The 25,593-nt window shown below is 30.6% G+C and overlaps 2 protein-coding genes across 4 annotated transcripts; one reads left to right on the forward strand and one right to left on the reverse strand.

Annotated features, from left to right (window-relative positions):
- Positions 1 to 2,095: 2,095 nt before the first annotated feature.
- abs (ATP-dependent RNA helicase abstrakt) lies at positions 2,096 to 22,838 on the reverse strand. The gene is made up of 14 exons (XM_014435294.3): positions 22,680 to 22,838; positions 22,482 to 22,604; positions 14,853 to 14,973; positions 12,838 to 12,973; positions 11,718 to 11,927; positions 9,858 to 9,991; positions 8,972 to 9,128; positions 8,665 to 8,745; positions 7,932 to 8,013; positions 7,465 to 7,596; positions 6,823 to 6,991; positions 4,082 to 4,231; positions 3,601 to 3,783; positions 2,096 to 2,374 (listed from the first exon to the last, which is right to left on the reverse strand). Exons 1-14 carry the CDS (start codon positions 22,707 to 22,709, stop codon positions 2,238 to 2,240), a joined length of 1,845 nt encoding a protein of 614 aa, XP_014290780.1. The 5' UTR covers positions 22,710 to 22,838; the 3' UTR covers positions 2,096 to 2,237.
- Positions 16,710 to 19,424, forward strand: LOC106690038 (mucolipin-3). 3 transcript variants are annotated; one of them, XM_014435295.3, is made up of 2 exons: positions 16,710 to 18,522; positions 19,098 to 19,424. In XM_014435295.3, the coding sequence occupies exons 1-2, from the start codon at positions 16,865 to 16,867 to the stop codon at positions 19,165 to 19,167; spliced, it is 1,728 nt and encodes a 575-aa protein (XP_014290781.1). In that variant the 5' UTR covers positions 16,710 to 16,864; the 3' UTR covers positions 19,168 to 19,424. The 3 variants fall into 3 exon arrangements, 1 of the variants encoding a protein (XP_014290781.1); XR_001344528.3 differs by having other exon boundaries at positions 16,711 to 19,008; XR_001344527.3 differs by having other exon boundaries at positions 16,711 to 18,994.
- Positions 22,839 to 25,593: the final 2,755 nt, after the last annotated feature.

A 25,593-nucleotide genomic window follows, 5' to 3' on the forward strand; every position in this document is an offset into this window, starting at 1 on the left:
GTTTGTGGTTTTTTGAGTGTGACTTGTCTTCTGAATAGAAAGTGATAATCCAAAAACTATCGAAGAACCTAACTCTACCATTATGAAGTAGATAAAAAAATATTGTTTGGCTTAACTATACCTGCCATAAGGGACTGATCACAAGGGATCAAAATAAAATAGATTACCATAAAAATAAGGAAAAGTAATGAGCCATTAAAATCTTTAAGTGGGATTTTACTTCAATAATTGTCAATAAATTATAACTAAAGTGAGCGAGCTTAAGGAAAACAGATGGCCACTAGTGGATGGGAGACCAACATTGCCAAATCTACAAGCCAACTAGTCCCCCCACTTCACATGTTCACATCCAACACTTCGGGTTCAGCAAACGTATTCCGTACAACATGAAATCCTCGATAAGACATGTATTATAAATACATATAAATTCTTTATGTTATGACATGTGTTAATGTAAAATGTGAGAAAAAAAGAATGTTTGGTCAATAGAGACTGCAACTCATTTCCTTTACTAGACACATCAACACTTTTCACTTTTTTTTTTTATGTAAAAAAAAAAGTTGTTGAATTGCAACCAAAAAAAAAAAAAAAAAACCATTGAGGAAAAACTACAAATACCAGAATAAAAGAACATAAAATATTTAATTTTCAGTATTAATGAATAAGATACAAGGCAGAAAGAAAAAAAGTACAAATGAAGAACAACTTTCAATTACTATTTTTACAAGATCTGTAATTAGCTTATTAGGACTAACAAATATAAATGACTCAATTTTCAGAACTTCATACAATTTTTATTAAATACAAATTCTTTAATTTTTTATACATAAAACTGAATGTAAGATATGATCCAATTTACACTTTCATGCCATTTTTAAATTTCAGGCGCTTTTTAAATATTGCTCGATTAAACTATCTTAAAGTCTCCTCTCCCCGTTTTAAGTTAATATTTCAAAAGTGATATAGGACCGTCGCTCTCCGGGAGTCTTAACGGGGCGGGTCCGGCAGGGAAGGATTGCCTTGATTGATTAATATATATATATAAAAGGATTGAATGGAGTGATACAGGCGTGTAGAGAAACTACCCATTGGTAGCACTCTGAGGAACATTCTATCAAAAGCTAATTCATCCACATCTTTTTTTTTTGACAAATTAAAATTCTAGGTCTAAAACTTATTTTGTTTATTTCAAAACTTAAAATTTTCTCCTAACAAATCAATATTTATAATAAAAATTAGAATTATTTAAAAGATATCCCTTAATTAATTTTTAAAGAATTTTCCAGAAGTAGGTGCATTAGCTTTGATAGAATGCTCCTCTCTCATTTGAATTCACAATTAAAAAAAAATTTTCATATTAAAATTTATTTGGAATTGCACCTTAAATTGCATAATTAAACCTGCAAACATTTGTTTACATTAAGTAATATAATTTTGCCAAAGTTTATCATGAGAAAAAATTAAATTATCTAATGGAAAAAATGAATCCAGGTTTAGGAATACATAGATCAGTGAGTTAAGTTCTGTTATATCTAAAACTGTTTTAGAACTTCCTCAATGACCATATAATGGATTTCAATTTACAGAATTATAGATTATATAATCATCAGCTTTATGTTTGATTTATACTTGTAATCTAAATAGGAGAAATTAAAAATTTTACAAAAAAAAAACCGCTCAACTACTCTTTAAAGAGATGAGACCAACCCAATAGGTTTATACCTCAAAAGTAGTTAATGGAAACACCTAATTTTTAAAGATCTTAATTTATTTTTTATAGAACCTGACCACCACTTTTTTTTTATATTTCAAACAGTTATTCTATTTAATCCACCAATCTGAGTACATGCCCTAAATATGTAATTTTAGTTTCATAGAACTTATCATTTTTGAACTAGGCTGCTCATACACACACAAACCATTTAACAATTCTTGATTATTCGGACTCAGAGGACCGCTAAACATGTATTTCCGTTGAAAACTCCATTTCGAAATTTTGTACGATCACAATAATTCCTCTTATTATATACTTCATATATCGGTTAGTGAAAGTAAAAATTTTAAAATGGTAACAATGAATTAATATTTATAAAAATAAAAGCTAAAGGTTTATATTCTTATATACACATCACAATTAATAACTATATTTACAAATTATGTACAATTAACAGGTATGATAAAATAAAAAAAAAGACATCAGTGTAATAATATATACATGACAAATTGTAAAAGAAAAATTAGTAATCTGCAGCATTGCTAGCTAAGTAATCCCTGCGTCCAATGTTCGATGCCTGCTTGCTCTGGATCGCTTCTAGTTTGGGACAATCGGTGATCCTATGACCCAATCCACCACAATAGCTACAACCTCGTTCATCTGTTGGCATATCAAGGCACAATTTTTAAGTAGTTTGACAACATAAATAAATGATATATATGGGTTCTCATACCATTATGGTAAAATCTTTGCAATAATGTATTTGTTGTTGACTATAAACTTAATACGAGAAGAGTTGATAAATTTATAATGAATACATATAAACAGTTACAAATACAATGATAATCAAAGTTTATAATTATATAATAAAAAGATAATTAAGTATTAAATTTAAGATACCTACTCTCAAATAAAACATTAATATATAAGATTAACTATATTTTATATATGATTGTTTGAGAGTGGTTTAGTTTATTATCAATTTACACAATTTTGATCCTTTTTTTCTCTCAGCTTTTATTCTTTAATATTCTCCAACGTTTCGGCCCTCAGGGCATTCTCAAGGATACAGCCTACAAAAAGCTTTTTGTTTTTATATAACAATTACATTATTTCCTTCAACTACACACTGATTTCTCTGGCCGTACCTTCAATATTGATGTCATTACTTTTTAAAAACCCGAAATTGCAAACTAATTGCCCTTGTCACATCTTTAAAATAAATTAATCATTACAATAATATCATAATCACTTCATAAAATTTTGTTTTTAAATAGATTTCTTACGTACATAACTTTTTTTTTTAATAAATTGATATCCTAGATTTAAAACTTTTTTACTAAACACTTTCCCTTCTTTCATTTTTATTTACAACTTAAGAACAGAACCTACCTTCAACAGGTTAGGACTCTGTTATCACCTTATCATATAACAATAACTTTTTTATCATTAATTTACATTTTTAATATAATCTAATTAACATTCATTTTTAATTATTTTGCTTATATTTAAAATCAGGCCTGAGGGCCGAATGTTGGAGAATTTTAAAGAATAAAAATTGAGAGAAAAAAAATTATTAATATATAATATAAACTAGTAAAAATAGCAATCTAAAAACTACAGTGTATCATAATTCTACATTTCCTAGGATTGAATTAATTTTTATAGGATAAATAAATTACCTATTTTTGAATCTAGTACAGTTATTATATCTGACCTACTTTAATTCTGATTAAGTAAACAACTTAAATAAACAAGGTTTTCACTCAGAAACCCTGAAATCACTTTGCAAACAAAATCTAATGTGTTAATAAAATCCTTTCTAATAAAAGGGCAGGAAGTTAGTAATAATCAACTAAAAAATGAAAAATGAAAGATCCAAATACCTCCAAGATCCAAATATTTTTCATTCTCTGATTGCAAATCAGCAAGGAATTGAGGAACAACCTGTTTCGCTTCTATAAGTAGATGCTTCAGGTCGAGAAGAACACTTTCATCATTTGATTTGTTGATAAATGTTGTCGCTAGACCCTTTTTACCTGATCTTCCAGTACGCCCAATACGATGAACTAGAACAAACAAAACTTTATATTATTTGTAATACTACTTTCCAGTAAAATTACAATAAATTAAAAGTAATAATTTTCTCGATGAAAAAAATTTATTTTCAATACATAAATAAATTTTTCAGTAACATTATACAAGGGTGTTCAATTTTGTGGTTCTGGGGACTTGGCATCACAATTAGTGGCCATGCCAGTAGAGGGTTAAATATATTCCTTATAGTTTCTTATTATATTAAAAGCTAAGTAATTGGTTAGAATGACTAAATTTAAATTTAAAAAATTATAAAATAACATTAATCACCATAGTTTTCAACGTCATCAGGCATATCATAGTTGATGACATGTTGGATGTCCTGGAAATCCAAACCCTTGGAAGCAACATCGGTGGCAACCAATACATCTTTCTTTCCAGCTCGGAATGCTTCAACAGACCTACATCTCTCCTCTTGGTCTACAAAAAATGTACAATAACTCTATAATAACAATACATAATAAAAATACAACAAATATCTTCAAAAGCAGTACTAAAACTAAACTTTGAAAAGTGAAGGATTAAAAAACGTATTACTTAGGTACAGTTTTTAGAAGAAATTCTTTTACCTAATTACTGATAATCCAGTAACTGTTAATAAAAAAAATTTCAAATTTGAAAATAAACCTAGTTAGTTTTCGAATTCTACTCCTCAAATTAAGGAATATTATAAATATCACAAATGAATAGAAAATATAACTTAACCTTTTTAATTATTAAAATTAAGGTATTATTACATCACAAACACTCCATGGAAAAATTAAACATTTAAAAATTTTACCAATCACAAGCATCTTGGAAGTGTTTCCGATAACACCTATCAGTTCACAAGTGTAAAAAGAAGTATAAATTTAGGTTAGGTCTGTAATGAGATTGTTATTTAAAGGCTGGGATGGACAAAGAATTAGCCATTGTCAGTCTACTTTATCCCCGGACCACATCTGATATACTTTTCACATTTCATTTTCCCAGTGTTCACCTATAGGTCTCGTTAGGCCATCTCCATTCTCCTCTTCCCCCATCGCTCCCCCCTAGGTCCATGTTTTCAGTCCATGAGTCTGCCATCATATACAAGTCAACTCTCTCTATCTCTTCCCAGGCTATTCAAACTGCCCTGCTGCAGTAATTATGTTGCTAATGTAGATGGCTAAGCTCCCTCGGCTACAGACGGCCCATAACAGAATTTATTATCATGAAATAATAAATCATGACATTATTATGTCGCACTTGGTTTAGCCAGGATCCCAAAAAGAAATTCGCCTAAGTATGAATGGCAACTCAGCACTAGTGCTCCGCATTTCACCCAAAATTAATTGGTAAGGCCAAAAATTCCCAAAATCAGGATCAATTAATAAATGACCCCAATACATTGTAAAAGGATTCAAATGTCAAACATAAACTGAGATATTGTAATTTTTCAAAGACAAGCAAGATGCATTTAATCAGAAAAATAGTTACCTGTTGGCAAATATCTCAGTGTTATTACTACTTTAAAATATTAAAATAGATTTTTTTTTTTGCCTTTAGAGTAATTGTATTGTAATCAGTCGATGAGAGTTTACTGCTTTAAATATGAAATAAAATTCATTTTCACTAAGCTTTAACAAGTTTTTGTACGATTTTGGGTCTTAATTTCACAGGTTACCACACAAACCACTGGATGCACCCATCTCCATTATTGGGGTATTAAAGATACAACACAATTTCTTTCCTTCACAGGATCCATTTTTAAAATGGCAAAAATAATTTGAGCCACCTGTATGGCAAGAATACATTTTGTTTCAATTAACCATCAGAATACCACGGTCTGGAACAAACATAATACTCCTGGAACCCCCATAGAATATTAGTATTTCTTATTTATTTTATTAATCCTGGTTTCAACATTCCATCTTGTTAGTGAAAGTAAATGGCAAAATGAAAATAAGGAATAGATTTTAAAAATATTTAGACAGAAAAACCAGTAATTTATTATTCCATTCTTGTTATATAGGTCGCACCTGGTTCTGAGTCTATTGCTTCTTCCATGTCAATCTCCTCACCAGCACAATTCTTATCCGAGATGTTCTTTATCATTTCTAGACTCTTTTTAGACATGATTATAATGTTTAGAAATGATGGATCATTCAAATCTTCTCATTATGGTTGGTTCAACAAATATTTTACTTAGTCAGCATCTGCTTACAAAATGTCATTTTTGTAAGTACTCTCGTTTCTACTCAAAGCAAATGTGTCTATACTTCTTGAATCGGAGCCAGTTTATCCATTTTTGTCAGCAGGCATACATTTTTGTTTCGTCCGCAGGAATCCAATCCTGTTTTTTTCCCTGTACCTTCAAGTTGCATTTTTATGTTTCTACAAGCGACCTCTGGTTAGTATGTTTCACATATTAGATTAGGTAATTTTAGAAAATGTTTCCTCAACACAAACAGTTAATCTTAATAATTCTGCAGAAACCCATATACAGCGAATCCCATAACTGTTTTATTTGGAAAAAAAAAGGACTGTATAATATGAACACCCTGCAAATTGAATGGAAACTTACTCATGTAGTTCAAGATAGTTAAATGAAAAAATTTGTCAAGTGACTCAAAAATTGGTGGTTTCTTTTCATAAGTTTCCACTAGAAAAACAGCTAGGAGGATGAAACAGCATACCACATCATTTGCTGGTTTGCCGATTTGCAGGCTTGAGGTTTGCACTGTTAGGTATGATGCAGTCTATATGGACCCAAAACAAAGCAAATTGATCAACCCTTTAAGTATAACTTATCTTAAGCTCTAAGTAGTTCATTATAAAGATGATGGCGCACAATAGGCCTTATAGGCCACAGTGATACAAACTATAAATAAAAAAAATCCAATAGTGCCTTATTAGAATTTAATACTAAGTCAAACTATAAATAACATCATTGGATTTCAACATCAAAAGTCAAAACAAAAATCCAACAAATTCTTTCGTTAAGTCATTTCTAATAATATTAGAAAATTATACTAAACACCAATTAATACCTTTCCCTCCATGTATAGCAACGGCTTCTATCCCTTTCAACAGCAGGTACTCGTGGATAGCATCAACATCCTGTTTCTTTTCAGCAAAAATCAACACTGGTGGACTAGTCTTTTGCAAACATTCAAGTAAGTAAACTATCTTTGCTTCTTGCTTTACATACTCCACTTCCTGCAAAAAATTTAATTTTCTATAAAAACATATCAAGTAACATACATATCCATAAGTCTCAGCCTAAAATAACTCTATTTTCTAAATTTGTTCAAAATAGCTTACGGAAATTAGCAATTATTGGCTTGCGAAATGTTGAATATGCAAAATAATTAGATGATGAAATGTCAGAATCCTAGCAAGAATTTTTTTTCTATCCACTTTCAATATTCTTTTATTTTATTTTTTGGAAAAATAAATTTTTCTTTGATAAAATAAAATAAATTCTAAATAGCTATTATCAATACTATTCATATCTAATGACTAATTAACAGAAATTATAAAATAAACTGTTTGTAATATAAATATAGGTAATAATAATGACTTCCAGTTTCCCATTTAAGTTTAAAATATGAAAAGAAAATTGTTTCATAAATGTTTTAGATTCAGTCATTAAATTTAATGTCTGTAATTTCTACAATACAATAACTCACCTGAACAACATTTATTGAAGCAGCACCAGCTCTTCCAACATTGATCGTAATAGGCTTCACAAGGGCTGAGCGGGCAAAATTTTGTATTTTCTTTGGCATTGTGGCTGAAAAAAGGAGAGTCTGCCGTTGACCCTGTTGAAGATTATTAATACAATAATTCAATTTCTGATAGTTCATTAAGATAAATCATTCAATAGGGAAATAATTTTTTTTTTTTTTAATAAAATTCCAACTTTTTAAAATTTCAAGAATGACAAGTGATTGAGAAAGATTGCCTGAGACTGATAGATTGGTACAATTTGTAGATCAAAAGACACTACAATTATAAAAACATAAATATTCCAAATCCAGAACTAATAACTTCAATATTTATAATAAAGGCTAACCATTAATAAAATAGAAATTGTTATTATTTAAATTTGTAAGGACACATGAACTTTACATAGTACATATATAATATACAATACCTTAAAGAATGAAAAAATTGTCCTCACATCCTCTTCAAAACCCATATCTATCATTCTGTCTGCTTCATCCATACATAGGTACCTAAAAAATTAATTATAAATAGTTAATAATAAATTTATATATATATATATATATATATATAGCAATTATTGTCCTGAGTGAACTAAAAAAAATACATCATGGATTTAATAGTAGTTATTGCAAAATGTGTATTGTCATGGGAAAGTGTAAAGCTATTGAAATCAATCATCACATCAGTAGAAGAAAAGTTAAGGAGAAAGGTAGCTTTATTTACCAGATAGTATACGACAGGTGATTAACTTCCCTATTAAATTTTACAAAAACATTTAAATAGCATTTAGATATATATTGTAAATAAATAATACATTTAAATCCATTTAGACATGATTTAATAATTTTAAATATTTTTTGTATTGTACCAGTTTTTAATCCTTAAATTGGTCAAGGTCACAGTATAAAGGAATTCAAATTCAATGAGTGAAGGGAAGTAAGTATTATATATTATTTGTAACTGTTATGTTAAAATATTCACTGAAAGTTGTCAAGAGAATTGGAGGACATGATGCTGAAGTATAATAACAAGTCATATCTCAATGGTGAAGATATATATGAATATTTTATTTAGTTAGTTATAAAAATAGCTATTTAACAAGCACTAAATAAAATCTTAGGAAGTGAATGCATACATTTATATTTACTAAAATTATATACCTGCAAATATCTAGGCGCACCATCTTCTTATCAAGCATGTCCATGAGCCGACCAGGAGTAGCTACCATGATGTGGACACCTCTAAAATAACACGAAGAACATTAAATGAACAATAATAATAGGTATATGAAGTATATGGTGTATCCCTCACTTTAGAATGCTGGTTGGCTTAATGTGTGGACTGTAATTAAATTGAAGAACTTGAAAGTGACAAAATGAGTTTATTAACAATTATAGGGTTGTGGACTTGAAAAAGAGAAATAATATATTGGGAAATAACATATCTAATAAATAAGATAATTCTTACCGTGAAATTACTTCAAGCGACTCACTCACTGGAACACCTCCAATGGCTAGAACTGATCGGATTTGCGGCGAACCATGTTTCTGCAAAACACTAGTGTAGTGTTGAATGATATCATAAGTCTGCTTTGCCAACTCACGTGAAGGGCAAATAATCAAACCTAGGACAATATCACACACTCATACAATGCACAAATATAAAAAAAAAATTAATATTTTAAATTATAATAAGTAACTATTGAAATTATAAGAAATAAGTTCTACACAAAATCAACAAATCATACTTCAACTTTCAAAGACTATTATTATAGTAAACGAATAAAAACAGATAAAAAAAGAAATATAAAATACAGTACGCACTAAAAAGATCCACCCCTCTTTTCCCTCTTTAGTGCACTGTATTTTATATCTTTTTTTTTTTTTTATCAGTTGTTATTTCCATTTTCACTAATTGTCTTAAACCTTTTATTATTCTTATTTTTTTTTTATATTTCACTGTACATCTTTTTGATTTTTTATTTACTTTATTCATTGATGTTTATATCATTTAAGCGTTTGTATCTTTTTTTAGCCCTCATGAAGCCCTGCAACGAGGGGCGCAACGTTTTTCTTTGACCTTACCTGGGCCATCTTCCTTTTATTATCATACATCATCAATTTTCAAATTTCAAAGTAATTTTTTTATTCTTAAGGTCACACCTTTCACTATATGATTTTGGAAAATATAGATGAGGAAAATGTAATTGTTATTTGTAATGATATTTGATCCTGTCTGAACTAATAGGGCCACATCTGGGACCTTAATCCCAGAATAAATACAATTTATCTAAAACAATGAAATTTCAATATTCATGATAAAAAACAAACAATAAAATTAATAATGTAATTACCATAAGGGCCTTCATTTTTTATAAATGGCATCCTGGTCTCCTGTTCTAAGCAGAACATAATCAATGGAAGAACAAAAACCAGAGTTTTTCCAGAGCCAGTGAATGCTATGCCAATCATGTCTCGACCTGATAACCTGTAAAAAAAATAATCTGTACTATGGTTCTATCAAACAATAAATAAAACAAAATAAATTTCAGATGAAAATGGTGAGGGTGATAGTGAAAATTAACATGTAAAGATATGAAAATAATTATTTAAAAAATAAGGAAATAAATACCATATAATAAAATTTAAGGAACTTACGAGAGGGAGAAGCCAGAACAAAATAATTTCTGAAATTCTCCTAAACCGTTTGGATACCTTATCTATTAAAATTTATATTTAGAAGGGGCAATAAGGAGAGGTGGCAATGATATCATCACCTTCAGACAGACTTCCTTACAATTTGTTAAAAGTAAGAAAATTACAGTGGCTCAGGTTAGTGAATAGTTTTACTTTTATGTTAGTTACTTTGTATCTAAAAAATTAAAATGAACATGAATCATCAAACACCACTGTGAAAACCTACACTTTTATGAATGAACTCTATTAATTGCTCATGACCTCTATGCTTGAAATAAAGACTTCATGATATAATAATGAAGTCCACTAAAAGCTTATACGTGGTATCATTCGATGGTGTTTAGTAATCCAGAGAAGCTGACTTAGCACAACTGATAGACCAAAGTGTGAATATCCACTTCAGAGAATTCTCCTCCTTAAAAGGCAGTGAGTAATAATATTCAAAGTCGATCAGTACGTTCTGGTACTCATTTCGGAAATGTATATAGAACTTTTATTTTATACTTCCTCCTCTGGATCTCTCTTTCCTAAACTTTGTCTTCCTTTCATAAGGACCTATAGCTAGTTCCTGTAGGATTTCCCATCCTCTTCACATATGTAGGCTGGTTCCCTTTGGAGTGAAATTTCCTTTCTACAAGAACCTACAGCTAGTTCCTGAAGGACTTATCCCCTAACGACTATAGGCCGGTTTCCTACAGAGTGAAGTTTCCTCCATCCTGCAATGATTTACGGCTAGTTCTTATAAAACTCATCCAGTCATTTCATCTCCCAACCAGCAACCTAACCTACCGAACACACATTGTTGAGACCTTCTGGTATAGAATATCGCATATCTTCAATTCAGTCAGAACTAATTAATTATACACAACCACAAAGACTAAGGGTTAAAGCTGAGCCAGACTATATGGAGTAATACGATAAGATTTTTAACAAAATCATTTGCAAAGGTAATCCATCTAAGTTGCTCTAAAGCCACCATAATAGTAGGAAAGTACTCACAATAGCTGAGACACTACTACTCATCTTGCCATTCTCTCTACATGTTTATAATATCGTTGTCAAATGTTTTCTACATTACTTAATTTTATAATTTTTCAATAGCTTTGTGATTTAATTTTTAGTTATATAATTAGTTCTAGCCAGTCAGATTTTGTACTTGATTTCTTTTATATTAATCTTACTTCTTAATTCAACTTTTATTTTAATTTCATATTATTTTTATTTTATTAAATGTTTTCTTTCTATATTTCAATCTGATATTTAATATATCTAGTCTTAGTAGCTTTAACAAAGAGGCCTGTTAGGTTCAAAATATTGGCATTCATTAAATTATTTCATAATATGTGATATTAAAATTTTACCACAATCCTGGCCATCTCAAAAGAAAAATATAACTAACAACATTACAGGTATTATAAAAGTCTCATTAATTTTTAAGGAAACTGGAAACAAATGCATCCAGCGGATTCTAATCCATAAAGAATTCACACAGTAAATTCCATATAAAAAAAACTCACACGGTAGGCAGTCCTTGAACTTGAATAGGTGTTGGCTTAGAGATGCCTTTAGTCTTTAGTCCGGATAAAATTCCTCGAGGGAATTTCATATCTTCAAATGATAATAGAGGAGGAGGTGGATCCTCACCTTCAACTAATATTCGGTACTTCCTCCTCACAGTTTCGTGGCGAATCTCACCAAGTTTAAGAACACATCCAGGCGGCTTCCAACTAAACAGAAGAAAAGCAATAAATCAGAAATACTGACTACTGTTGAATTGTTTTTTACAAGAGATAATAAAATATTTGTATACTACACTCAATGTAGTGTCCATAAAATAATATTAATACTCAATTGTGAACAAAAAAAAAATCCTCAAATCATTGATTAAAAAAAAAAAACCAGGTCAAAATTTTTATAATGCAACTTAAGGTTTCTCAATAAGACGCAAAGGTAACACCTGGGAGGATTCTAAGTAAAACATAACAACCTTATTCTGACATTTGTTCTAACAAAAAAAAATTTTGAGAAGCCCCAGGGTACTTTTTATAAAAATGGATATACCAGTAGAGCAAGTGTAGCCATTAGCCATTTTGTTTAGTGTAAAATATATATTAAAAAAAACAAAAAATAAATTAAACCCAAGATATTCAATTTGTTTCAAATATGTTCTAAACTTTAAGGTATAATAGGAATTAAATATTAAAACAAAGCAAATTATTAACAATGAATCATTATTTAAATTGATTAGTAAAAAACAAATTATAAAAAGTAAATAACACTAAAAACTTTTCCTAACTGTATTGTATGATAAATCCAAAACAAATATAGCCTATGTCTTAGCTGATATTAGTCTAATTAAGATCTTGGCTTAAAAAAAGATTGTTTAGAAAACAATTCATTAATTTTAAAAGTTAATTACATTTTATTGTATTAGTGTTTTCTTTGGGGATTTTAATTGCCTTTTAAATAACTATTAAACAATATACCATCAATGTATACTTTTTGAGTGATGCACAAATAGTTATAACATTTTTTTTTTATAAAACTACAGGAAACATTTCATTGGCCATAATTTTGAAACAAAAAAATGGAAGATAACTTCCAGAATGAACATAACTAGAAACTAAGCAATCTCACCTCGTTTTTAAGGGGTCTTCATACTGTATTCCCTTAGCCAATTCTGCAACTCCCATCAGTGCCTTCTTCTCAGCTACACTCTCCAGGATTTTTTCCTCCTCTTTTAATTGTCTCTCCATGGCGCTTTCCTTCTTAGCTAAAATTTAAATTGGTTTATTAATTAGTTATCACAAAAAAAAATATAACTTATGTCAAACCAATTGAAACAATTTTCGGCTATGTTGCAAGAATTCTGATAAACAAAAGTAGATTCAACTCATATACACATTACTTGATTCCAGTAAAACATTAATACCGTGAAAACACTATCATATTACACAAGAAATGCAACAAATGTTATAAAAATTTCTGGAAATATAAAAATAAATATATATTCAGCAACAATCCATCCACAATGATTTTTTTCCAATAATTCTACCAAAAATTACTTTTTTTATAAATTATGGTAAAAATTAGTTTCTTTATTGGTTATTTAAACAATATCTACCATAAACTAATCATTTCTATCAATGCTCTGTAAATAAATATAATGCCAAATTGAGTTGTGACCCTCAGTTAGTTATAGACGGCCCAGTTTGTAGCCGCTTGTCTCCAGGAACCACTGGAGTGCATCATGAATAACCGACTTACCTACTTCAAGATTGCTACAATGTATAAGATGCTCAAGCCTTCTCTTTAGGCTGTCTTTATTCAGAAGAACTATTATTTGGCTTTGATAATGACAAATAACACAATAGTTGAAAAATTAAAGATGTCAAAAGATACAAAATCCTACTAACATTAGAGAAGATGCAAGCTCATTACAGCAGCCCCAAGACAAATGAGTGCTTATTTCTTCCCCTATTGATCCAATTGGGATAATTTCAGAGTGCATAGTTCAAGTCCACTTGGTACTAACCAAATTCCCCACAAAAATGAATATACTACTAATGATCAGCCTTTAAGACCAGAAATATTGTCTCTATTTCTTCTTTTTTTTTTCAGCTGAGTGAATAATCTTATTATAGAAACAAAACATTATATATAGATAAATTAAATAAAATGGAAAGCAAACAGGGGATCCTTTGAAAATTTCTCATTAAAGGGCTTCATAATTATTTGCAGACGAGTTTACTCTACATTTTATTTAATTTACAACCCTATGAATAATCATTAAAGATAGGCTTTATTTTCTACTTTGAACTTAAAATTGATACTTCATATATACATTCATTATATTCATATTCATTCATTTATTACATTCATACTTTCTTAAAAAAAATATACTTTTTAAAATATAAATTTTAGCAAACATGAAACAATTGTAGTAAAATTAATATTATAATTATTTTTTAGAAGAACTCAACACTCCTATAAAAAAATATTATTTATTGTCTCTATGGTAGATACTTTATGAATCTATATGTATTAATTTTTTCTTTTACAGGATGAAATCAACCTTCTTTATTTTATTTTAATTTCTGAACAACATTTTGGGCCGTTTGCCCACTATCCAGTTCATTGCTCCACAAAAATAAAAATAATGCACAATCAACAGTTTCAATACAGCAAATGAACCCTGTCTATCACTGTTGATAACACTTACACTATTTCACTATATTGAATCATGTGGTTTCTCATAATTTAATTTAAATTTCAAATTTTTACTTAAAATTGTCTGGAAAAAATATTCTTTTGTGACTTCTTTATTTTATTGTTCATTATTTTGTTTATTTTATTGGGCAGTCAGTAATAAAGACTCAGAAATCCTACATTATTGTGAAGGCAGTCGCAATGTTGGTTCTAAGGGACTGGTTAGTGGTGGTAAAAGAGTACTACAAGCAATGGTGTAAGACAAAAGAAGTATAAAATATTAATTATAACATGTGGTTGTGAGGACAAACTATTTAGTCCAAAAGAGTTACAATATTAAACTATGACTATCTATAGCTGCTCAATTCAAGCAGACCCTAAATTTTAAAAAAATGTTAAAAACAACTTAAGAAAAACAACCTAACAAAAAAAAATGTGTTTACCCTCAGCCATTTTTTTAAGTTCAGTATGCTGGTCAAGCAAGCTGATGTTAGATTTCCTACCCCAATTCTCTTCATCTTCATCTTTGTCACTATTTATGGTCTTTAAAGCTTCATCTTTAATCTGTAAAAAAGAAAATACTGTTAAAGGTTAAAAATAAACAATAGTTTAAAGGGACACAAATAAAGTAGTACTTTCTATATTACAAGTTAACAAGGACTTTAAATTTTAAACTTTTCACATTTATTTGAAGGAAATAGTTAGTGCTAAAGTCAAGAACAAAAGTGGTCCTTAACTATTCACGGATTACCGAATTCTTAGTAATGAAAAGTGTTCAAATATGAAAGAATTTGATAATTAACTAAAGCAAAAAAAAGGAGTAATATTTTCCCCAGATTATAAACAAAGTTTTAAAAATTAGAGAGGAAACATAGGCCTCTCATAAAACGTTGGAAAGCCAATGACTTTAGAAATAGTAACATATTAAGAAGAAAACTGTGATGGAGAATGGTGAAAAATGCATGTAACGAAAAGTTTATTAAAACTCAATCTGGTCAACCCTTACAAAAAAGTTTTTACTGGATCAGCTAAGAATATAACATAGCTCTGCTATGCTTTAACAGTAGCATACCTAACAAAAAAAGTTTTTTATTTGTACTTCTTGGATTCCATAGATCATACCAAAGACTAGTTACATCCATCCTACAACTTATGGGAGAGTCCGTAGGAGAACTATGGAAGAAAGTAATCCCATTCTACAATACAATCTTTGTAATTCGTCCAATTAAAAAAAAAATCCAAAATTTTTTGTCAGATTTAAATAACCATATAACTTAAACCCTAATTAAATCCACACACTGTAACCACTTCCAACAAGTGTTTTTAAATACGCGATTGATAGATGTTGAGGACAGCTGCCGACTGAAAATTGAAAAAAATGTAAAAGACAATACCACACGGAAATAATGAAAGTTGGCAAAAATTAGCTCAAAATTGCGGCGCATTCCCCTCTTACGCGGTGTAATTAAATTTTAGATCTAGACTTAGGTGCATCTGAAAATCGAGATACACTTGTTTTTGTATCAGTTGCGTTTTACGAATCTAGTTCTTTTTTAATCGAACTAAGACAAAATTATAACATGTGAGATGTAGGAAAAATCTCTGGTGAATATAAAGGGATAAGAAAGATCGACTAGAAGCGCCGACATTTGAAAACCAAGATACAATGGTTTCGTTTAAGTGACGGGTCCAATTCTTATTTATTCAAACTAAGACAAAATTATAATACGGGAAATGTAGGAAAAAATCTCTGTTTACAGTATAACGAACAAAAATACAAGATTCGCTTGTTTTGTACGTCAAGGTCGACTAGAAGCGAAGACATTTGAAAACCAATATAAACTTGTTTCGTTTAAGTTACGGATCACGGGTTCAATTCTTATTCATTCAAGCTAAGACAAAATTATCGACGGTAAAAAAAATATCGACTTGAAGCGCATCAAGTGCTGAGGTCACAATTTCGCATAAAACTGTACTAAAGAAGGAATAATACAGATGAATGAAAAATCAAAATAATTTATGAGTCGTAAATTTTGTAATTATGCTGATTAAAAAATATAAATCTTAAGCAGGATCAATAACCTGCCATACCAACTAAAACAAATGTATAAAAAAAAATCAGATAGCAACGATACATAATTGACCATTAGTTTTGGCAACACCGCTTTCACACTCCACTTTCAAATTAATCTCTGCTCAAGTAATTAAGAATATATTAGAGACAAATAAACAAACAGTTGATATTTATTCGTAGAAGAACCATCACCAACTTCAATCCGCGAATTTGATTGCTCATGGATCCTTACCTCTATGGCCGTTTCTCTTTGTTACCACTTGTCATAGCAGAAATTGAATGTTTGTGTGCTACTTAACGGTAAACAGTTAACGTCAAGGTGTTCGGGTTAGTTACGTAATTATTTGCACAGATTTTGTAGTTGACATCGTTCACAACAAAATGGATTCATCATTTTTCGAAGGGACATCGACTATCGAAGAGGAACCTTTAGATTACAAATGTTATGAAACCAAACTAAGACGAAAACTAATATTTTTCTTCATGAATCCGATAGAAAAGTGGCATGCCAGAAGACAATTCCCATTCAAGTTTTTGGTTCAAATAATAAAAATTATGTTAGTTACAATACAGCTTTGCTTGTTTGCACATAGTAGATACAATCACGTTAACTATGCTTCTGACAATAAAGTGACATTTTCACACTTATTTCTGAAAGGATGGGACCCAGTCAGAGAGGTATATGCATACCCTCCAGCATTGGGGCCATTGGCCATTTATAGGAAGAATGAATTTTATGACACAATTGATTTTGCAGTGGGCGGATACCAAAATATTTCCAATACTATTGGACCATACTCCTATGCAAATGAAGATAACAACATTATATTACCAGTGTTGCAATTAACTCAATACAAAAAGGGACTAATTTTTGGATTTAATGAGAGTTACATCTTTGATAATGAAATTGTAACTAGCTACTGTAATATATCATTGTCTGAAAAGGCTATAGACTCGATTAAGAAATGTCTGAATGGTAACGAAATTACTTTTTCAGCACTAGTAAGGGCCAAGTTAAGTTTTTCTCTCAAGTCAGTTAACTTTAATGCAAAAGGACTGTTGTCTCAGCCTGACTGCTACAAATTTAACATAGATATATCATTTAATAATGAAGACATGGATGGACAGATGTCTATGGCATTAGATGCAGAACCTATTCGTCTTATGTGTAAAGGAGATATCAAGTATATCACTGATAGCACCCTCGACTATGTTTTAAGGAGCATACTTAACTTCTTTGTCATCTTGATCTGTCTAATTTCTTTTATTCTATGCATGAGGGCCATTATCAGAGCCCAGCAGCTCAAATTTGAAACAATTCATTTTTTTCAAAAATTCTACAAGAAAGACCTGAGCCTAGAAGGAAGATGGGAATTCTGGAATTTATGGTATATTATGATCTTAGTCAATGATGTGCTGATCATAATAGGGTCATGTATTAAGGAAGAAATAGAGAGAAAACAGTTTGTAGGAGACCAATGGAATACTTGCAGTGTTTGTCTTGGAACAGGAAACCTTTTAGTTTGGTTCGGTGTTCTAAGATATCTCGGATTCTTCAAGACCTATAATGTTGTGATATTGACTTTGAAGAAAGCTTTTCCTAAAGTCATCAGGTTTTTATTCTGTGCACTACTGATTTATGCTGGATTTACATTCTGCGGCTGGCTCATTTTGGGACCTTACCATACCAAATTTAGAACACTTGCAAGTACATCAGAATGTCTATTTGCTTTAATAAATGGTGATGATATGTATGCAACATTTTCTATTATGGTAGTAAAGTCACCAATGCTTTGGTGGTTCAGCAGAATATATCTTTATGTCTTCATTAGCTTGTATATATACGTAGTTCTTAGCTTGTTCATTTCCATCATTATGGATGCATATGAAACTATAAAATTGTATTATAAAGATGGTTTTCCCAAAAATGACCTACAGTTGTTTGTATTGGAAATGCATGAAGAATTTAGTGACCTTAATGAAGATATACATATATCAAATGGAACATCGCAATTTAAAGAACACCACGGTATTAAAACGTAGGTTTTGTTAGCAAACTTATAAAGGTGTGGGCTTACGTCTCCTATCAGTTCTGTTAATTTGCCTTTATATTGTGTAAATTAAAGTTGTATATTGTTTATTTAATATGTTTTATGTGATGTTAATTGAGCATATCAATAACATAAATAGTCTATTTAATATATTTTATGTGATGTTAGTTATGACTGTCGGTCACTAAGTTCCTATATAAATAATTTTACTTTTATTTTTTAGAATGCTATACAATTATACAAATTTTCATATGAATTATACCATCCACTTGACGATTATGTTGTGAAAATTTCATTACAACTGATTTATTATGATATTAATACATATGCATATTTTACAGAACAGACTGTTCATGTCTAGTCATAGTAAATAATAATTTTGCTTAGATCTGCTTTGTCTGTTAGTTCTGGTGAAGGAGTGAGAAACAGCTTTGATCCCTACAAATGTAGTTAAATTGATGTTAGTATGTCAATGTAAATATCCTTTGATGTTTTGTTATCAATGTAAATAATTTTGAAAATAGTTCACTAATACTCAATGTATTTACTTTATTTTGATTTAGGGAAGAAAGAGATTCTACTGAGTCCAGTACAAACACAACGATCTACCAGTCGATAAGCTTTACCAATTAACTTAAAAGTATTAATTAAGTGGATTTAACTATGTTGTATTTAATAAACTAATTATAGGATACATATCAAAATATTATATAATATAATAATTTATTATGAGAGTAATGATACTTTTTATTTTATTATTTAATGCAACAAGAGTCTTAAAATATGATTTCTCCCTTTAAAGGTCAAATAATTTTATTTAGTTATTATTTTACGTAATAGATGGCCTGATATTTTGTATAGTTTATGTAAATAAACTACTGTTACTTGTTTTTGCATTTACTTTTTCCTTGATTATACATATAAATACAGTAGAGCTATTGTTTTTTTATACCTAGCAAGATATAAAACAAACCATGGTTTTACCCAGGTTAAATCTGGATTATACAGGTCTATTTTATACACATGAAGAGTACAAGATAAAGTACATCCTTCAAACTGAATAATATCTGAAAATTATGGTGGTAAACCAAAAGTTCAATCAATAAAAATCTTGAAATTGTTCATTAGAAAATGATTCAAATTTGCTTAAATTTTGTCCTTTATAGGGGTTTATCAATAGCGATCGCAAATGATACCTTAATTTTATTATTACCAAATACTATTTATCTAAATTTCGTTCTCCAGATTTGCTCCCTCAACAAGTATAATTAGAATTTATTTTAGCAAAGACCATGGAAACTTCAACGAACAAAGGTAATCATTAGAAACTTCTTCATGGTACATTTACCAGGCTTAAATTTTAATGTTAATAGACATCTACAGCGCTAAGTAAAAAGGCTTTTCAACAATCATTTTGTCATTTATTCTTTCTTTTCTCTTAAACTAATAACATAATATTTTTAGTAAATTCATGCCGCACATGATATTTTTTTTCTATGAGTTTTGGAAAACAATTTACAATGAGAGCCAAAAAAACACATTTTTCATACTTAGATTTGTCTAGGCTTTTAGTATATCAATGAGATACCATTAACAAAGAAATAAAAATTCAAATCCCATCTTTTTTTGTATTAAACAATTAATTAATAACTCAAAAACCTACATCTTCTGAACATTTTACAGGGAAAGTTTTGAAGATCTGAAAATTTGAAAAAAATTGTCCAAAAACGTTTTTGAGGTACCAATTATAAATTTCAAGTTAATGACCTCCAATTTTTTGTAACAATATAACTAAAGAATAAGAAAAAGCTCATAAACTAAATCCTTCATAATAATATTTCATCTTTTTTATATACTGTTTTTATATTTCTGGGTGAAATTGCATATCACAAATTTTTGATACATAATCCAAAACAAAAAAGAGCTAATTTTCATTAAGAACTCTTCTGGACCCTAATTGACAGGATTAACGCACCCTACTACGTTTCCAACAGAACACTACACCATGACCTACATATCCCTTTTGTCCTTGATCTCATACCAACCAAATTCTCAAAATTCCATATAAACCTTTCCAACCATCCTAATCCTTTGGTTCAAACCTTATCTAGTTCCACCCATCCCTACAGCCCACCTAGAAGGTTGAAACGGCAGTGGCCAAGGAACTTATTAAAATAAACAATGGACAATTGGAGTTCTGGCAATGGTCAGATTCTCCACTCAAGTTGAGTGTTTGCGGCTTTAGCGCACTTGCTCAGCCTCCACTGGCTCATTACCAGTGATGCGGCGAGAGGGATGCGCTGGGATCTCTTGAGCTCTGCTCTACCCCTCACACGTGGGGGATAGAGTGGGCTCAGGGATCCTCAGGTCAATTCTGTAAATATTGTATATATTATTTTACTATTATGTTATTTTATTTATTTAATTTTTCATACAGATAGTCTGATTATGTTCACTTATCTATTATTTTGTTTGTATATATTTTAAGAGAGTTTTTTTTTTTTTTTTTTTACTTATTTTTTTATTTTAGTATGTATGAGATCATTCATCAATATTACCTATTGCCCACAACTGTGTGGCAGATTGTAATATCTATCAATAAATAAATCTATCAATTTAAAAAAAAAAAAAAAAAAAAAATTGACAGGATAAAGCTTCTAAAATAATATTGGCTATTTTTATATCAAAAATTCAATTTAAAAAAAAAAAAAACTACTGATATAACCCTGTCAAAAGAACAAAATGTACTTGCTTATTCACTGACACACATTGGTGGGTGTGATGGAATAAATACCTCATATAAAAAGGCTTCATTTGAAAAAAAAAAATAACTATTTTATAAAATACAAATCACACATGAGTCAAAAATTAATCTATATAGAAATAGAGGTAATAAAGAGGTACCCACAGTGGGTTAGTGGGTTTTTAATGAAATTAATTTGTAAAAATATTGGAATATTGATTGTGGGAGTGCAGAGGCACTGTAGTAAGGCACAATACTATGAACTCCAAGGACCCGGGCTTGAATTCGGGTGGGCTGATAATTATTTTCTGTTACACTGTAGCCGTGAGTCAACCCTGTGGATGATGGAGTCCTGAGGTCCACCTAGCCTTATAAAGTGGGTACTCTTTATTGGGAAAAAATCTGGTAGTTGATGATATGATCTTGAAAAAATCATCTCCTTGTATAGATATTATTTTAAAAACAGTGCTTCCCTAAAAAATACTGAACCCAGAACCGTTCACGGGTGGTATGGGTTAACATAATTATAGTTATTACTGAAACTGGATGTAGCTGTCATGTATCATACCCTCCACCTGTACAAAACTTTTCTTATTAATTTGTTTATGTTTAAAGATACAGATGCGAGGAGCTTTGACATGTAAAAATGAATGGGAAGAATGTACTTACAAGCAGCTGAGGAAGGTAACCAATTTATGTACACCGAGCTTTAATATTCATTGTTGACAACTTTAATAACATAACAAAGTATTTATTGCAATACCATTCCTTCGGATGGGCTTATTTCCGTGATCAGTTTTTATAAACAACTAAATTATTTTTAATTTTTCATAACATTCAAAGAATCTCCTAGAGTAATTTAAAAAATTGTAACAAAGCATATAAGTTAAATGAAACTAAAAAACCTTGCTCACTTTGCAACTATGTAGTCTTAGAAAAAATACCTCAAAAACTGTTACAAATAATCAATTGTATCAATAATATAGCCTAAGAGTATTAATCGAATTCGGAAACCTAGACAAAATAATCTATTCGAGCATCATCAAACTTCAAATTCAATGAACAACTTGCTAAAGAAAACGCTCGATCCTCAATTATTCCTATTCATTGCATATTCCTGAGCATAGAAGAGTCAGGGAAGACAGGGCCCATAATCTTATGATAAGGGCTGATAATACCAGTGCATTACTTTTTTCTTTCTTACCTGAGTTAATTTGCCAATTTTGAGCAACTGTTCTTTCCTCCTCTCCTTAATGGGAACATAAGGGACATAGTTATCATCTGAATCACTAGATGATTCCTTTTCCAGTTCAGCTCTACGATAACGCTGAAATATCAGAATACATAAATAGGTGAAAGAACTGTTACTTGGCTATGTCTCAAAAGTTAAGAGATAAGTTACCTTGACCGCAGGTTGTTCCTTGTTAGACATTACTAAAATCTCAAAAGGAATAGAACACACTATCAGAGAACAAAATTGAGTGAAAACAAGTAAGTATTTGTAATCAAAATCGCCAAACCGGTAGTTCTAGAAGGTCACGTTCAAAATAAATAAAGAGGTCTTGGAAGATCTTATATAAACAACTTCATATCATTTATACTATGTATCAATTTCCGGATGAATTGTTATCTCAATTCACTTATGGATTCAATATCGCGACCGTGATTCAAAAACCTCCTTATTTTCGGTCTAATGTAAAATGAAGAACTACGCATTTATTATCTGCTGGTAGTTTCAATTAATTTCAAGATTCACTCAGAAATTTACTCCATATTAGCGATCTAGTATTATAAATATTCCTTCTACAAGTTCAAATATTAGCTGGTTTTAAAAATAATCAAAAGTTTATTTCTATTTTTAACCGATCCTTATAGCTCTTTAATTTATTATCCAATATAAAAAAAGGTATTCAATTAGTCATACTAGTGTTGGCATGAAAACATCAATAGGTTGTGTAGTAGTCAACGACGAGACCTTAAAAACTACCCTTAACTCGTTGGCACAGTTAACCTTAGGTAGTTCTAAAATTTAATGTTCTACGACTGATATGATAGAACATAGGTGAGAATTCTTCCAAACAAAGTTAGAATTGATCAAAAAATAAAAAAGGCCAGTGATTAATAAAAATCATGATTCACTTAGATTAATTTCATAAAACTATTACAATCAATATGATTTACTAGTTTGGAATTGCAGTAGCTTGAGATAATTGCATAAATCAACATAAGTTGCTCTATGAAATTAACTCTTTCCAGGATATAATCCCTGAGCTAGGATTATAGGGCTAGAGTTATATTCGGGTTGTTCATCATAAGGATGATTCTCAAAAAACGCTTCATTTACAAATCCAAAATTTCGAGTGATCTTTACAAAGACCCAATTATTCATGTGGTTTCCTGGGATCATAAAGAAAATTATGCTATCCAAATAGAGTTCAAATAACTTTTTTAGGACTAAACTCTAATTCGCTATAGTGGTGGAAAAGAGCATAGGCCTTAAAAGGGATCCTAAATATTTCCAAAAGCCTCCGGAACTGCGGAGGGAGCGTGACTATGATCTTTCGTTTTTGTAAGGTTTTAGCAAAATAAGAATAATAATATTCCTAGTTCACAGAAGAGAGATTTTAACCAAATTTGATTTTATAACCGGCAGTGTTAACAGATGAGTAGTAATGAGAATTTGAAGTTTAAGAGCTTTCTTATCATTGTTAACCCTTCATCGGGCGCGGCTGATCTGACAGGCGCAGAATTCGGTTTTTTTGGTGTCTCTTCCAAAAAGGCGCTGAGTGTGACTCCTACCTCGCATTAGTTTCCTAACTTGTGGGGTGGTTCCAACCAGCCTAATCAGTTCAGCTCCAGCCTTCAAAAAAGTGCACATGTTTTGATCTGACAGCCTCACCGCGCCCGATTACGTCACCAACCCAAGGTCAACATTTTTCACTTTAGATAGTATATTCAAGCACTTCACTGTTTTTCGATACTTGTGTTGGAGTTATTTTTCGTCAGGTGCGAACAGTATGAATGGGGATCGTGTGCCTAGCAGGCTCACCGCGCCTTTCTGGTGTGTCTTTCGGGTTCATCGCCTCTCTTTCCTAGATTTTTTTATTAATTCTTTAGTCGTTATTTCAGTATTTCTTTGATTTTAGGGACATCAGAATATTCCGGCCTCTTTGGTTTCAACAACACATGAAAGAATAAATGTGTACTCTAGGTTTGTTCTGTGCTCAGAACCAACGCCATTGATATAAGTACCTGAGAAAAAAAAACCTGAGGTCATAACGTATTATAATGCTCACAAAAACTGGAGGTGACACAGTTAACCAAATGTGCGCCACATACAACGTGCAGCGAAATACACATCAATCGCCAAGACTGTGTATGAGTCACATGAATCGGACAACTTCAGCGAAGACGCCAGCTGAAATCCAGCCTTCCTTCATACCTCCTTGAAAATTCGTTTCAGGAGAACCCTCCCAGCTGATGATCGTCCAAAATCAACCCCTCCCCACCTCCAAAAGCGGTCCAGATGTTGTGATTGCACGGTGGAAACAGGAATACATCGGGTAACGAACTACTCCTGTGTGAAATGCAACCAAAGAATTTTCCCCTCATGCGACACCACTCTATGCAACATGCTTTTCAGCCTGTTTTTGCGATCCTTCATCGGCTTTGATGGACGATGACTCCGACTTATTTCTGTCCCCACACATTTCAACTTGATGTCTGACCTCTTTTTAAATTTTGTTTGAGGATAAAAGGTCCTATTTTGATTTATATTCATAACCATGATGTGCGAATTCCGCATTATGACTTTTTTTTATTTCTGTACCTTAATAAATAATAAGAAATGTTTTAAATTTATTTTATATTTTTCCCTTATTGTCTACATCCTCAAGATGATCGGTGATTTTTTGTTTAATTAAATAAGGCGATTTAGGGACTTAACCAGCCTGCCAGGCACACAGCGCCCCGAGTTTGAGAATCCTTGGCCGCGCCCTACGAAGGGCTAAATTTAAAAAAAAAAAAAAAGGCGGATTTCAAAAAAGAATATAAACTTTAAAAGGCCTTTAATAGTAAAATATATATAAATTTCGAAACAACTATTGAAGCGCAGTATGAGAATTATCAATATACTCGCCTGAAAATAACCCCATTACCTTGAAACGTGTACAGTTAAAGTTAGTAGGGGAAAAAGTTTTATTAAGTTTATATAGTCTCTCATACATAGTTATCAATTTAGTTTCATAAAATTCTGCTTTGAAGATTCCAAAATAAAAAAAATATAAATAGAAGCGCGAAAATGAAAATTTTTCCGG

This window comes from Halyomorpha halys, unplaced genomic scaffold (assembly GCF_000696795.3).
Source record: "Halyomorpha halys isolate HHAL.00 unplaced genomic scaffold, Hhal_1.1 Scaffold1558.1, whole genome shotgun sequence".
NCBI classification, from domain to species: domain Eukaryota; kingdom Metazoa; phylum Arthropoda; class Insecta; order Hemiptera; family Pentatomidae; genus Halyomorpha; species Halyomorpha halys.

Coding starts and splice junctions, on each gene's coding strand:
- LOC106690038 (XM_014435295.3), top strand. CDS start 16,865: ATGGATTCATCATTTTTCGAAGGGACATCGACTATCGAAGAGGAACCT. Junction 18,523..19,097: donor GAACACCACGGTATTAAAAC/GTAGGTTTTGTT, acceptor ATTTTGATTTAG/GGAAGAAAGAGATTCTACTG.
- abs (XM_014435294.3), bottom strand. CDS start 22,709: ATGTCTAACAAGGAACAACCTGCGGTCAAG. Junction 9,992..11,717: donor GTTCAAGGACTGCCTACCGT/GTGAGTTTTTTT, acceptor TTTTTTTTACAG/GTTATCAGGTCGAGACATGA. Junction 2,375..3,600: donor AAAATATTTGGATCTTGGAG/GTATTTGGATCT, acceptor ATATGCCAACAG/ATGAACGAGGTTGTAGCTAT.